The sequence below is a fragment of the Salmo salar genome, chromosome 10 (genome assembly GCF_965601325.2).
Source record: "Salmo salar chromosome 10, fSalSal1, whole genome shotgun sequence".
NCBI classification, from domain to species: domain Eukaryota; kingdom Metazoa; phylum Chordata; class Actinopteri; order Salmoniformes; family Salmonidae; genus Salmo; species Salmo salar.
In genome coordinates this window covers 95,180,434-95,195,753 of record NC_138300.1, presented here as the reverse complement: position 1 = coordinate 95,195,753, position 15,320 = coordinate 95,180,434, and the positions used below count along the sequence as shown (strand labels likewise).

The window sequence follows — 15,320 nt, the reverse complement described above, 5'->3', positions numbered from 1 at the left end:
TCTAATCCTGATGGTTAATGGGCTGTGTGCTCTTAACTAAATGTATAAAAACAACTATATTTTGGCACCATAGTTTTAGCGCATGGAAGATCATTGTGTTTGAATTAAATGTATAACTCTATAAATACGGTTTATTTACAATTTACAATACTGCAATTGTATTACAACTATTGTATCACCCTTGACAACCAGATCTCTCATCTCTTGGAGTTGGTATTTTATATAGATTAATGTGCCCAAGTCCACCATGGGCTTCAGTCATATGACATAGTAACATTGTGGCAGTGTAGAGTAACAATCTCAGATATCACAAATAACACATGACAATAAGAACAGGCTTTAGGAAGATGTTTTTATTAGAACAGTAGAATACATCATCATCATCATCATCATCATACCAAACACAGTCTTTACAGCAGCAGCAGCAGTTTACTCCCTCATTTACACTCAGCAGCCCTGCCAGTGGTTGAAGTGGGACGGAGATGAATGGTACAGAGAATCAGCACCTTTTATACTGTAGAATACCGGCTCTAAAATAGGACCTGGTATGGCACTTTAAGAACTGATCCCCATACAGAGACAGACCTACTGTACTGCTTCACTATGCGAGCCCACTACCACCTGTTGTAAGAGGTCTGGACTCTGTGGGCAGTATGTCACTGGTTCAAACCCTGTTTAGGCTGTTCCCCCTGGATCTCTACATCCACACTGATACAGATAATGGGGAGATCATGTATAATCTTGTTACCTGACCATGTGCACTGATCCATGTTGCATTGTTGTGTTTGATAAGAATTACATTGTAATATACTTTATATTTACTGTAACTTTATATGTACTGTAACTATGTGTGATCTGTATAGATGTTTGCATCCAAAGTGATTTCCAGCCCAGATAAACAAGAGTATCTCTGAGTGCCAGTGGAATACACCAGAGTACTTAATTTATGCCGTACTTCCAGTAACTCGTTCTGTGTGTCTTTACACCTCAGTAACAGGTAAATGTGTGTTGCCTCTAAGCTAAGAGCAGACCATCACAAACAACATTAAACAATGCATCATTATAGAAACAAAAGTACACTAGAATGGCATTCACATGCAATTAGTATACAGTGTCATACTGTTGGACCATGGGATTTACTCTTAAATGTTTATGTTGTGTTCACAGGTGTGTACATTCCAGGTTCTCTGTCTGTCTCTGTATGTCTCTCTGTGTTGAGGTATTTCAAAAGGAAACATCTCCTGACGTACATAAGATACACATGTCAGAAAAAAAACATCTCCTGATGTACATACTCTCAGAGTAATGTAGTGATTCAAGGAAAGATACACAGAAGAACAGATATACTCCTGGACAATAACAAAATACATGTGTGTATTGCTGGAAGAGTAAGATATGCTTGAAAGTACATTTGCAGGCTGACATGGGCAAACAGACATAGACAGATGGTACAGTAGTGGTATGCTAAATATTGTAATAGAACCCTGCATGTTCCATTCAACACCAGTGGTGTTTTTTTTAAGAGTGGAAAGTATTTGCACTGTTAGTTGGTCCTGTTTGCCAGCATGTACATTTACATGTCGGTGTTATCATAAAGTAACAGTTACAGGCATATAATGACATGTTACACAATGTTTTCTCAAATAGATAAACTTATATCATATAATTTTTCACAGTGTACATATACTGTACATCAATATATATGAACAGTACCTTCAGAAAGTATTCACACCCTTTGACTTTTTCCACATTTTGTTGTGTTACATCCTGAATTTAAAATAGAGTACATTTAGATTGTGTGTCAGTGGACTACACACAGTACCACATAATGTAAAAGTGGAATTATGTTTTTAGAAATTTTTACAAATGATTTTTGAATGACTACCTCATCTCTGTACCCCACACATACAGATAATTGTAAGGTCCCTCAGTCGAGCAGTGAATTTCAAACACAGATTCAACCACAAAGACCAGCGAGGTTTTCTATTGGTAGAAGGATAAAAAAATAGACATTGAATGTCCCTTTGAGCATGGTGAAGTTATTAATTACACTTTGGATGGTGTATCAATACACCCAGCCACTACGAAGATACAGGAGTCCTTCCTAACTCAGTTGCCAGAGAGGAAGGAAACTGCTCAAGGATTTAACCATGAGGCTAATTGTGACTTTTAAACAGAAAAGAAGGAAACCTGTACAGAATAAAAATATTCCTAAACATGCATCCTGTTTGAAATAAGGCACTAAAGTAAAACTGCAAAAAATGTGGCAAAGAAATTAACTTTATTTCCGGAATACAAGGCATTATGTTTGTGGCAAATCCAACAACACATCACTGAGTACCACTCTTGATATTTTCAGCATGGTGTTGGCTGCATCAATTTATGTGTATGCTTGTCATCGGCAAAGACTAGGTCGTTTTTTTTAGGAATAAAGAAAAGGAATAGAGCTAGGCACAGGCAAAATCGTAGACGAAAACCTGATTCAGTCCGCTTTCCAACAGACACTAGGAGACAAATTCACCTTTCAGTAGGACAATAACCTAAAACACACATACACTGATTGTCAAAATATTAAGAACACCTGCTCTTTCCATAGACTGACCAGGTGAATCCAGGTGAAAGCTATGATCTCTTATTGATGTCACTTGTTAAACTCACTTCAATCAGCATAGATGAAGGAGAAGAGACAGGTTAAAGAAGGATGTTTATGCCTTGAGACAATTGAGTCATGGGTTTTATAGGTGTGCCATTCAGAGGGTGAATGGGCAAGATAAAAAATGTAAGTGTCTTTCAACAGGGTATGGGAGTAGGTGCTAGGCGCATAGGTTTGTGTAAAGAACTGCAAGGCTGCTGGGTTTTTCACGCTCAACAGTTTCCCGTGTGTATCAAGAATGATCCACCAACCAACGGACATCCAGCCAACTTGACACAACCATGGGAAGCATTGGAGTCAACATGGGCCCGCATCCCTGTGGAACGCTTTTGACACCTTGTAGAGTCCATGCCCCAACGAATTGAGTCTGTTCTTGACAATGGCTGTCTAGCAATGATCAACAACCAACTTGACAGAGTTTGAAGAATTAAAAAAATAATAATGTGCAAATATTGTACAATCCAGGTGTTCAAAGCTCTTAGAAACCTACCCAGAAAGACTTATTGCGGTAATCGCTGATAAAGGTAATTCTAATATGTATTGATTCATGGGTGTGAATACTTATGTAAATTAGATATTTATGTATTTAATTTTCAATAAAATCACAAGAAATTAAAAAAACATGTTTTCACTTCGTCATTATGGGGTATTGTGTGTAGGGGTGGAAAAATATTTATTTAATCCATTTTGAATTAAGGCTATAACACAACAAAATGTGGAGTATGTCAAGGAGCATGAATACTGAAGGCACTGTATGTGGTGAAAACAAGTTTTGTATGCAAATTGATTCAATCAAACAACGTGACATAGTCGATGCAGAGACATGTTAAAGTTTTAGTTAAAATGGGATGCAGTGGTTGGACTGAAACATAAAATAAAGAAAATAAAGTCAACTTCAACTATGAAACAAATACTTATACAGGGCTCTGAGCAAATCAAAAAGAAACACGTTTAAATAAAACATTAAAACATTTGTGTCTTGGAAGAGTTTATCTATACACTTAAAACAGTAACTTTCAGAATCATGTTGGATACTTTATTTACCTACTGCTTTCGGAAAAACTAAATCACTTTCTGTTAAATACATTTGTTTATGGGGAAACAACATCATGTAACAAGATAACCGCAAACCCTTCCCTTTAGTACGAGGATGTGTCAAAGCATATTTACATGTCTGATTTAAATTAGAATTACATAATTAGTTATAAATCCATGGCTACTCTGAAGTATCTTGCAGTGCTCAGTCATCCTCCTCTCTCCTTAGGACTCTTCATTTCTCATAGAATCCAATCAACATCAAACTGTTGTGCTTTACATGACCTGTATGTAGTTATGTCCTTGTGATACACACGAGGTCCATCCCTGCTCCGTCATTTCATCGAACACTATCATCCCTTGTTCCAAGATAGTGGTTGTTAGGAGAAGCTACCTACTATATCTGGGTGGACAACAATAACGAGACACGACTAACAAACAAGGCTACACTACAGTGGAGACAGAGCCATGTTTTCAATAAGTTATTCTGCAGTATGTGGAGTCCAGTCCACATGTTGGCTAACACTGTCCCTCCATGGTGCTGGGGCTACAGAGGCCAGCTGAGACTATAGAATAGTACTGTATCATCTTGTGTCCTGTAACATCCTTTGTCTCTGTGCCGTGTCACTGTAAACATGGGTGGCCACGCAGCCTACCCGCACAGACCAGGGCTAGATATTGCCTTTTTTTCCAGTTGAGATTCTCTGTACAAAGTCAGTGTGGAACGAGTCTTTATCTCTGTAAGGAGAGATGAGGCAGGGGAGGAGGTTCAGGGGGGATCTGAGGATGAGGACAGTGTACATGGATTAGGGGTTGGGGGTCAGGGGGGGTCAGGGGATTTAGACGGTGCGAGGTCAGACGCTGCGGGGGGCTCTCTCCAGTTCGTGGGTCCGACGGTTGCGACCCTTCTGCCTCTCCTGCAGGTGTTTCCACTTGGCCGCAAGCCCATGGGCGTTCACGTGGGTGTGAGCGTGCACGAGGCCCTGCTGCTGCTGGTGTAGCTGGACCTGTTGGGATAGGTGTGCTTTCTGCCTCCTCTGCTTCTTTTCCCTCTTCCACACCTGCTCACAGAACTCATCCACGCTGTTCAGGGTCGGGTGGTTCACTAACGACAGGAAGTCACGGTACCATAGCTTCTGATTGGGCGATTCCCGGGCTGGGGGCGTGTCCCAGGGGGTGGTGTGTGTGGCAGCGGTGTGTGTGGTGGTTTCGTCATCACGGTGAATGAGATCGTCAAGGCGTTCGGTGTCGATGACTTCCAGGGTGACCTTTAGGAGCGTCTGCATGAAGCCGTGTTCTACAGCCTGGCACACATACGTCCCAGAATCCTTTTTGTTCAATGTGCGGATCAGTAGGCCCTGCTCCGTACGGACAAAACGATCCTCTGCTTTGATCTGCACAGAGGAGTAATAGAACAAAGTTTGCTTCACTTGACTTAATTGTATCTTACATACTAAGATAAACAACACCACATTTGAGATCCATATGTTCAATATTCTTTGTAGATATGCAGCTCAGACACAGTACCTAGTATTTGTAATACAGTATGCAGTCATTTATACACTGCTCAAAAAAATAAAGGGAACACTTAAACAACACAATGTAACTCCAAGTCAATCACACTTCTGTGAAATCAAACTGTCCACTTAGGAAGCAACACTGATTGACAATAAATTTCACATGCTGTTGTGCAAATGGAATAGACAACAGGTGGAAATTATAGGCAATTAGCAAGACACCCCCAATAAAGGAGTGGTTCTGCAGGTGGGGACCACAGACCACTTTTCAGTTCCTATGCTTCCTGGCTGATGTTTTGGTCACTTTTGAATGCTGGCGGTGCTTTCACTCTAGTGGGAGCATGAGACGGAGTCTACAACCCACACAAGTGGCTCAGGTAGTGCAGCTCACCCAGGATGGCACATCAATGCGAGCTGTGGCAAGAAGGTTTGCTGTGTCTGTCAGCGTAGTGTCCAGAGCATGGAGGTGCTACCAGGAGACAGGCCAGTACATCAGGAGACGTGGAGGAGGCCGTAGGAGGGCAACAACCCAGCAGCAGGACCGCTACCTCCGCCTTTGTGCAAGGAGGAGCAGGAGAAGCACTGCCAGAGCCCTGCAAAATGACCTCCAGCAGGCCACAAATGTGCATGTGTCTGCTCAAACGGTCAGAAACAGACTCCATGAGGGTGGTATGAGGGCCCGACGTCCACAGGTGGGGGTTGTGCTTACAGCCCAACACCGTGCAGGATGTTTGGCATTTGCCAGAGAACACCAAGATTGGCAAATTCGCCACTGGCGCCCTGTGCTCTTCACAGATGAAAGCAGGTTCACACTGAGCACGTGACAGACGTGAGAGTCTGGAGACGCCGTGGAGAACGTTCTGCTGCCTGCAACATCCTCCAGCATGACCGGTTTGACGGTGGGTCAGTCATGGTGTGGGGTGGCATTTCTTTGGGGGGCCGCACAGCCCTCCATGTGCTCACCAGAGGTAGCCTGACTGCCATTGGTTACCGAGATGAGATCCTCAGACCCCTTGTGAGACCATATGCTGGTGCGGTTGGCCCTGGGTTCCTCCTAATGCAAGACAATGCTAGACCTCATGTGGCTGGAGTGTGTCAGCAGTTCCTGCAAGAGGAAGGTATTGATGCTATGGACTGGCCCGCCCGTTCCCCAGACCTGAATCCAATTGAGCACATCTGGGACATCATGTCGCGCTCCATCCACCAACGCCACGTTGCACCACAGTCTGTCCAGGAGTTGGCGGATGCTTTAGTCCAGGTCTGGGAGGAGATCCCTCAGGAGACCATCCGCCACCTCATCAGGAGCATACCCAGGCGTTGTAGGGAGGTCATACAGGCAGGTGGAGGCCACACACACTACTGAGCCTCATTTTGACTTGTTTTAAGGACATTACATCAAAGTTGGATCAGCCTGTAGTGTGGTTTTCCACTTTAATTTTGAGTGTGACTCCAAATCCAGACCTCCATGGGTTGATAAATTGAATTTCCATTGATTATTTCTGTGTGATTTTGTTGTCAGCACATTCAACTATGTAAAGAAAAAAGTATTTAATAAGATTATTTATTTCATTCAGATCTAGGATGTGTTGTTTAAGTGTTCCCTTTATTTTTTTGAGCAGTATATAATGTACTGAACAGTGTACCAGTCATTTGATGGACATCATGATTGAAATGCTGTGTTATGTGTAAGGACTAGTGTACGGTGGTTTCATACGTCTTGTCTCCTGTCGTCGTTGACTTGTTTGTACTGCCAGTAGGTGAGTGCTCTCTGGGACTTGGGGCTACACTCCAGGAACGTACTGCTGTTCTCCACAGCATACACTGTCTTATCCAGCACCGTGGGCTGCCCATTCAGGTTATCTACAGGGACACACACAGAGATCATACTGTGAACACAACGTGAACTCAGCACCATTATAATGTGAAGGGAAGAGAGGAATCTTCCATGAGGAGGTTTATTTGTGAATACATACCATGAGGCTGCAGGTCTGAACACTGGGTTAAAGGGTCTCCATTCCTGATGTCCTGTCTCCTTGTCCTCCTGTAAAAACACACGTCAACAGTCAGTTTGCGAGTATGCACGTGCGTGTGTGTGGTTTTGGATGTGCTGTACTTGTGGTTGTGAGCCAGCCAGGCAGATTAGCTAACACCAGTGAGCTTCATACCACTGTAGACCGGCTTAGTTCTAATTACAGGGTGGCTGAGGAATCCAATCAATCAGTCCCTCATAGCTATTTTACACAGCCTGACTAACACAGTTACTCTCAGCCAAGGATACAGAGGGGATGGATTCGAAACACACACATGTATTGTAAACAATGACTGAATAAACAATGGAATATCCAGAGTGAGAAATAGAACAGAGATTTATTCATTGAGAAAGAACAAGTGTCTTCTCTCACATATATTCCCTTCCCCACAGGTCTGTTCTCTCTGAGAGTATCAGAGTATTCAGAGTGTAAAATATGTAGAAATATGAGACCTTCAGGCTAAAGCTCAAATCAATAACCCAACGGAGACTTTATGCGTGGGTGGGAGGCTACAGTGCACACACACACACACACACACACACACACACCCACACACACACACACACACACACACACACACCACCGCCCCTCCCATGAACAGCTAGAACCTCGAACACTTTATTTCACCCTGCATTCACCCAAACAGTCTGCCTGCAGATATGACTAACATTAGTTCTCATTGCCAGTAAACACAGCTCAGGGTACGTTTCTGTGTCTTAGGGAGAAATGTGACCTGGCTATCTTCAGGGCTAACAGATCTCATTTTCTGTACACAATGTACTCATTCTTTACAGTCTTTGAATGGGATAAATAGTGCTTGAATATTCACTATGCGATGAGTGTGTGTGTGTGTGTGTGTGTGCGTGTGTGTGTGTGTACCTCTTGGCCATGGGAAAGTATCGTGAGCACTCGGTCCCATCCCAGGCACAGTAAGGGTCTCTAGCTAGACAGCACTCAGCACACGCCTTCCCGTACACCTCACAGCGATGCAAAGGCATCTGGGATATGCCCAGCTCTGAGCCTAGGTACAACTGTTGCTGTAGAAACAGAACAGGAAACATTCTAAATACCTGATACCATATTTTTGGGCATTATGCAAATGTAAATGGTTTAGAAAGGTTCTCAGTGCCTGGTACAGTACAGTAAAAGAAGGCCTCATCATATTATTACAGGTGAAGGATTCTACAGCACAGTACTTCTACCATTGTCTTCCTCCCCTGGTATTATCACAAGAGATCTGTTGGTTGACATCCTAACAGTAGACATCCGTCTTAGACAGTCAGCATCATTTTAACGTCTTCTAACAAGTGTTGATTTTGTCCTTATACAGTCCTCAGGCTAGGTGTTACCCATGATGTTGACAGGTCACATCAAGTCTGTACTAAGAACACAATTCCATTGTATAAATAGCATAGATACAATTGAGTTAAATTCTTCTATAGTAGTGTCCCTCTCTTCTGCAGCTCAGTGTGTACAGCAAGTTGGGGTGTAAAACACTTGTTTACCCCAAAACAACACTCAGAGGTCACCAAGCGCAACATAGCTTCAGCGTGTAAATCAGCTAGAAAGATGTGTCGGCATCGATTAATTGTCTCTGGCCCCCTCCCAGTTAGGGGGAGTGATGAGCTCTACAGCAGAGTCTCACAACTCAATCGCTGGTTGAAAACTGTTTTCTGCCCCTCCCAAAAGATAGAATTTGTAGATAATTGGCCCTCTTTCTGGGACTCACCCACAAACAGGACCAAGCCTGGCCTGTTGAGGAGTGACGGACTCCATCCTAGCTGGAGGGGTGCTCTCATCTTATCTACGAACATAGACAGGGCTCTAACTCCTCTAGCTCCACAATGAAATAGGGTGCAGGCCAGGCAGCAGGCTGTTAGCCAGCCTGCCAGCTTAGTGGAGTCTGCCACTAGCACAGTCAGTGTAGTCAGCTCAGCTTTCCCCATTGAGACCGTGTCTGTGCCTCGATCTAGGTTGGGCAAAATTAAAAATGGCGGTGTTCGCTTTAGCAATCTCACTAGTATAAAGACCTCCTCCATTCCTGCCATTATTGAAAGAGATTGTGATACCTCACATCTCAAAATTGGGTTACTTAATGTTAGATCCCTCACTTCCAAGGCAGTTATAGTCAATGAACTAATCACTGATAATAATCTTGATGTGATTGGCCTGACTGAAACATGGCTTAAGCCTGATGAATTTACTGTGTTAAATGAGGCCTCACCCCCAGGTTACATTAGTGACCATACCCCCCGTGCATCCGGCAAAGGCGGAGGTGTTGCTAACATTTACGATAGCAAATTTCAATTTACAAAAAAAAAAACAACAATGACGTTTTCGTCTTTTGAGCTTCTAGTCATGAAATCTATGCAGCCTACTCACTCACTTTTTATAGCTACTGTTTATAGGCCTCCTGGGCCATATGCAGTGTTCCTCACTGAGTTCCCTGAATTCCTATCGGATCTTGTAGTCATAGCAGATAATATTCTAATTTTTGGTGACTTTAACATTCACATGGAAAAGTCCACAGACCCACTCCAAAAGGCTTTCGGAGCCATCATCGACTCAGTGGGTTTTGTCCAACATGTCTCTGGACCTACTCACTGCCACAGTCATACTCTGGACCTAGTTTTGTCCCATGGAATAAATGTTGTGGATCTAAATGTTTTTCCTCATAATCCTGGACTATCGGACCACCATTTTATTACGTTTGCAATTGCAACAAATAATCTGCTCAGACCCCAACCAAGGAGCATTAAAAGTCGTGCTATAAATTCTCAGACAACCCAAAGATTCCTTGATGCCCTTCCAGACTGCCTCTGCCTACCCAAGGACGTCAGAGGACAAAAATCAGTTAACCACCTAACCGAGGAACTCAATTTAACCTTGCGCAATACCCTAGATGCAGTTGCACCCCTAAAAACTAAAAACATCTGTCATAAGAAACTAGCTCCCTGGTATACAGAAAATACACGAGCTCTGAAGCAAGCTTCCAGAAAATTGGAACGGAAATGGCGCCACACCAAACTGGAAGTCTTCCGACTAGCTTGGAAAGACAGTACCGTGCAGTATCGAAGAGCCCTTACTGCTGCTCGATCATCCTATTTTTCCAACTTAATTGAGGAAAATAAGAACAATCCGAAATTTATTTTTGATACTGTCGCAAAGCTAACTAAAAAGCAGCCTTCGCAAATGGAGGATGGCTTTCACTTCAGCAGTAATAAATTTATGAACTTCTTTGAGGAAAAGATCATGATCATTAGAAAGCAAATTACAGACTCCTCTTTAAATCTGGGTATTCCTCCAAAGCTCCATTGTCCTGAGTCTGCACAACTCTGCCAGGACCTAGGATCAAGGGAGATACTAAAGTGTTTTAGTACTATATCTCTTGACGCAATGATGAAAATAATCATGGCCTCCAAACCCTCAAGCTGCATACTGGACCCTATTCCAACTAAACTACTGAAAGAGCTGCTTCCTGTGCTTGGCCCTCCTATGTTGAACATAATAAACGGCTCTCTATCCACCGGATGTGTACCAAGCTCACTAAAAGTGGCAGTAATAAAGCCTCTCTTGAAAAAGCCGAATCTTGATCCAGAAATTATAAAAAACTATCGGCCTATATCGAATCTTCCATTCCTCTCCAAAATTTTAGAAAAAGCTGTTGCACAGCAACTGACTGCCTTCCTGAAGACAAACAATGTATACGAAACGCTTCAGTCTGGTTTTAGACCCCATCATAGCACTGAGACTGCACTTGTGAAGGTGGTAAATGACCTTTTAATGACGTCAGACCGAGGCTCTGCATCTGTCCTCGTGCTCCTAGATCTTAGTGCCGCTTTTGATACCATCGATCACCACATTCTTTTGGAGAGATTGGAAACCCAAATTGGTCTACATGGACAAGTTCTGGCCTGGTTTAGATCTTATCTGTCGGAAAGATATCAGTTTGTCTCTGTGAATGGTTTGTCCTCTGACAAATCAATTGTAAATTTCGGTGTTCCTCAAGGTTCCGTTTTAGGACCACTATTGTTTTCACTATATATTTTACCTCTTGGGGATGTCATTCGAAAACATAATGTTAAATTTCACTGCTATGCAGACGACACACAGCTGTACATTTCAATGAAACATGGTGAAGCCCCAAAATTGCCCTCGCTAGAAGCCTGTGTTTCAGACATAAAGAAGTGGATGGCTGCAAACTTTCTACTTTTAAACTCGGACAAAACAGAGATGCTTGTTCTAGGTCCCAAGAAACAAAGAGATCTTCTGTTGAATCTGACAATTAATCTGGATGGTTGTACAGTCGTCTCAAATAAAACTGTGAAGGACCTCGGCGTTACTCTGGACCCTGATCTCTCTTTTGAAGAACATATCAAGACTGTTTCAAGGACAGCTTTTTTCCATCTACGTAACATTGCAAAAATCAGAAATTTTCTGTCCAAAAATGACGCAGAAAAATTAATCCATGCTTTTGTTACTTCTAGGCTGGACTACTGCAATGCTCTACTTTCCGGCTACCCGGATAAAGCACTAAATAAACTTCAGTTAGTGCTAAATACGGCTGCTAGAATCCTGACTAGAACCAAAAAATTTGATCATATTACTCCAGTGTTAGCCTCCCTACACTGGCTTCCTGTTAAGGCAAGGGCTGATTTCAAGGTTTTACTGCTAACCTACAAAGCATTACATGGGCTTGCTCCTACCTATCTTTCCGATTTGGTCCTGCCGTACATACCTACACGTACGCTACGGTCACAAGACGCAGGCCTCCTAATTGTCCCTAGAATTTCTAAGCAAACGGCTGGAGGTAGGGCTTTCTCCTATAGAGCTCCATTTTTATGGAATGGTCTGCCTACCAATGTGAGAGACGCAGACTCAGTCTCAACCTTTAAGTCTTTACTGAAGACTTATCTCTTCAGTAGGTCCTATGATTAAGTATAGTCTGGCCCAGGAGTGTGAAGGTGAACGGAAAGGCTGGAGCAACGAACCGCCCTTGCTGTCTCTGCCTTGCCGGTTCCCCTCTTTCCACTGGGATTCTCTGCCTCTAACCCTTTTACAGAGGCTGAGTCACTGGCCTACTGGTGTTCTTCCATGCCGTCCATGGGAGGGGTGCGTCACTTGAGTGGGTTGAGTCACTGACGTGGTCTTCCTGTCTGGGTTGGCGCCCCCCCCTTGGGTTGTGCCATGGCGGAGATCGTTGTGGGCTATACTCGGCCTTGTCTTAGGACGGTAAGTTGGTGGTTGGAGACATCCCTCTAGTGGTGTGGGGGCTGTGCTTTGGCAAAGTGGGTGGGGTTATATCCTGCCTGTTTGGCCCTGTCCGGGGGTATCATCGGATGGGGCCACAGTGTCTTCTGATCCCTCCTGTCTCAGCCTCCAGTATTTATGCTGCAGTAGTTTATGTGTTGGGGGGCTAGGGTCAGTCTGTTACATCTGGAGTATTTCTCTTGTCTTATCCGGTGTCCTGTGTGTATTTAAATATGCTCTCTCTAATTCTCTCTTTCTCTCTTTCTGTCTTTCTCTCGGAGGACCTGAGCCCTAGGACCATGCCTCAGGACTACCTGGTATGATGACTCCTTGCTGTCCCCAGTCCACCTGGCCGTGCTGCTGCTCCAGTTTCAACTGTTCTGCCTGCGGCTATGGAACCCTGACCTGTTCACCGGACGTGCTTGTTGCACCCTCGACAACTACTATGATTATTATTATTTGACCATGCTGGTCATTTATGAACATTTTAACATTTTGACCATGTTCTGTTATAATATCCACCCTGCACAGCCAGAAGAGGACTGGCCACCCCTCATAGCCTGGTTCCTCTCTAGGTTTCTTCCTAGGTTTTTGGCCTTTCTAGGGAGTTTTTCCTAGGGAGTTTTTCCTAGCCACCGTGCTTCTTTCACATGCTTTGCTTGCTGTTTGGGGTTTTAGGCTGGGTTTCTGTACAGCACTTTGAGAATATCAGCTGATGTACGAAGGGCTATATAAAAATAAATTTGATTTGATTTGATTGATTTGATTGTTTGTGTTGATGAAAGCTGACTACTAGTGCGATACACTCACCTAGAAGCACCACTACTTCATTACATATGAATGTAGCTGACTCTGCCTGTCAGAAATATGACGTATCTCTGTTTAGAGGGTGGATCTGTATGACATGGGCTGTGTTAGGTGTCTCTAGCTTCACTAAGGCCATGATTCTATAATGTAGGACTGCCTAGTACACCCATTACTTTTCCTGTTCTCTTCACGTCATGAGGAATATGATCAGCATTGGTTACCTGCTTCGTGGAGAGTTCCATTGCTGTAATAGCAGTTGGCTCCTAGGACAAAATACATGAGAAATGTCCCAAATGTTACAAACCCATATTTTGATAAAGTAATAATTGTGATGTTGTTTTAGCTGTAGGACTTTAACATAAACATGATCTGATAGCAGTAGGAGTGACCTACCCTGAACACAGTCATCTCCTCCAGTAGAACCTCTTCCAGGTCATGCCAGGACCCTCTGGGGATTGACACCACTTTCAGCACTTTACCCATATCTACAATGCAGAAGCAACATACACACATTCTTAGTGTGTGTGTGCACATATGTGCATGTGTGTGTGTGTGTGTGTGTGTGTGTACCTGTGCCTATGAACATGACGTCATACTGTCCGTCCTCAGCCTCCACTTTGTCCACCACTATCTGTGTGAACTGGTAGTCCGTGTCGGTCTTGACTATGATTGGTCGGTTGTTGATGGGATAGATGGGGTTAAACATCGCTGGGTGTCCTCTCGCAAATGTTATGACATCATCAGGCAAGTCCTTTGTTGAATCAAATCCTCCGAATGTCTTGCTGGGGCACTGTGGATTAAAAAACATCCATTACTATGTGGATCCTTACCTTCATGTCTTCCACTAGTTTACAATACAAAATGTTATAAAGGTGGTATGGATGTCTTATGTATAGCCCCTTTATGTAAAGTGTGTCCCTCCCCTCCTCCACCCAAAGACCCCGTCATGCCCTCACCGTGCCAGGTCGTGGGTATGGTACCCGTCCAGGGAAGGGAACCCACTGATAGTTAGGGCCGTCCCTGTGGGCATAGGGACCTAGAAACACCCTTCTGATGTCTGCCATGCTGTACAAACACACTGCTGAGCCCTTGAAGATGTTACTGAGGGAGAGAGAGAGAGAGAGAGAGAGAGAGAGAGAGAGAGAGAGAGAGAGAGAGAGAGAGAGAGAGAGAAGTTAATCAATTAGAGATACACATCTACTACAAAAATCTTCTGCAGGATCCATACTTCTCCAATGGGAGTGTAGACAGACAGGTGGCTGACCGAAGTAAGTACCTGGATGTAGTGAACACTGCATAGATGGTGGGGTTCTTAGGATCCTTAGCGCTCATCAGAAACACATCCTCTGAGAACAAAAACAACCAAAAGAAGAGTTAGTGTCGGGAATAAACCGAATACAGTAGACTGGTATACATGTGATATTTGTTTGCCCAAAACACACTCTCACACACTACAGCCCCCTTTTCCAGCCACACAGACACGCATAACATGCAACACAAAGGCTGATGTAAACACTCACGTAGTTCGTCAAAGTGTGTGTCTATGCCATTGAGTCCAGGTACAGAACACACCAGTCTGGCCTTCAGGAAAGTAGTCCACTTATTCACCAAACTCCTGTGGCCTCCAAAGTCATTCTGATAGAGGAAACACACCAGAGTCCAAACATTTACTACATCCCCCACAAAACAATACTGCAATACAGTAACTGCATTTTGTTATATTAACTATGACTGACACCTGAAAAGACAACAATGGCTTAATGCAGCTGTCTTACAAATTCTCATAATATGTTATCAAAACAAAAGTGACTTTGTTTTTCTGCACACATCGACAGAATACAGGCTCCCAGTGATTTTTGACGGTCTATTAAGACTGACGCCCCAAATATGCTCCGCCTAAATGTATATGGCATTATGAATAATGAATGTATTGTGTTGTGTAGAGAAAAGCAGATACCTCACATACTGAGAGATCAGGCTGGAAGGGTGCGTGTGTGTCCGTGTCTGTGTGTGTAATTGTGTGTGTTG

At 43.5% G+C, this 15,320-nt stretch overlaps 1 protein-coding gene across 3 annotated transcripts in view; it reads right to left on the bottom strand.

Annotated features, from left to right (window-relative positions):
- Positions 1-331: 331 nt before the first annotated feature.
- Positions 332-15,320, bottom strand: part of LOC106561204 (semaphorin-3ab) — a 129,926-nt gene continuing 114,937 nt past the window's right edge. For all 3 annotated transcript variants that reach the window (XM_082957237.1, XM_045688233.2, XM_082957236.1), the window contains 10 exons: positions 14,813-14,927; positions 14,569-14,638; positions 14,249-14,393; positions 13,863-14,082; positions 13,686-13,777; positions 13,514-13,555; positions 8,115-8,272; positions 7,179-7,246; positions 6,920-7,065; positions 332-5,082 (listed from right to left, as the gene is read on the bottom strand). In XM_082957237.1, coding sequence (XP_082813363.1) covers positions 4,543-5,082; positions 6,920-7,065; positions 7,179-7,246; positions 8,115-8,272; positions 13,514-13,555; positions 13,686-13,777; positions 13,863-14,082; positions 14,249-14,393; positions 14,569-14,638; positions 14,813-14,927 — 1,596 coding nt within the window. In that variant the 3' untranslated portion in view covers positions 332-4,542. The remainder of the gene's footprint in view (positions 5,083-6,919; positions 7,066-7,178; positions 7,247-8,114; positions 8,273-13,513; positions 13,556-13,685; positions 13,778-13,862; positions 14,083-14,248; positions 14,394-14,568; positions 14,639-14,812; positions 14,928-15,320) is intronic.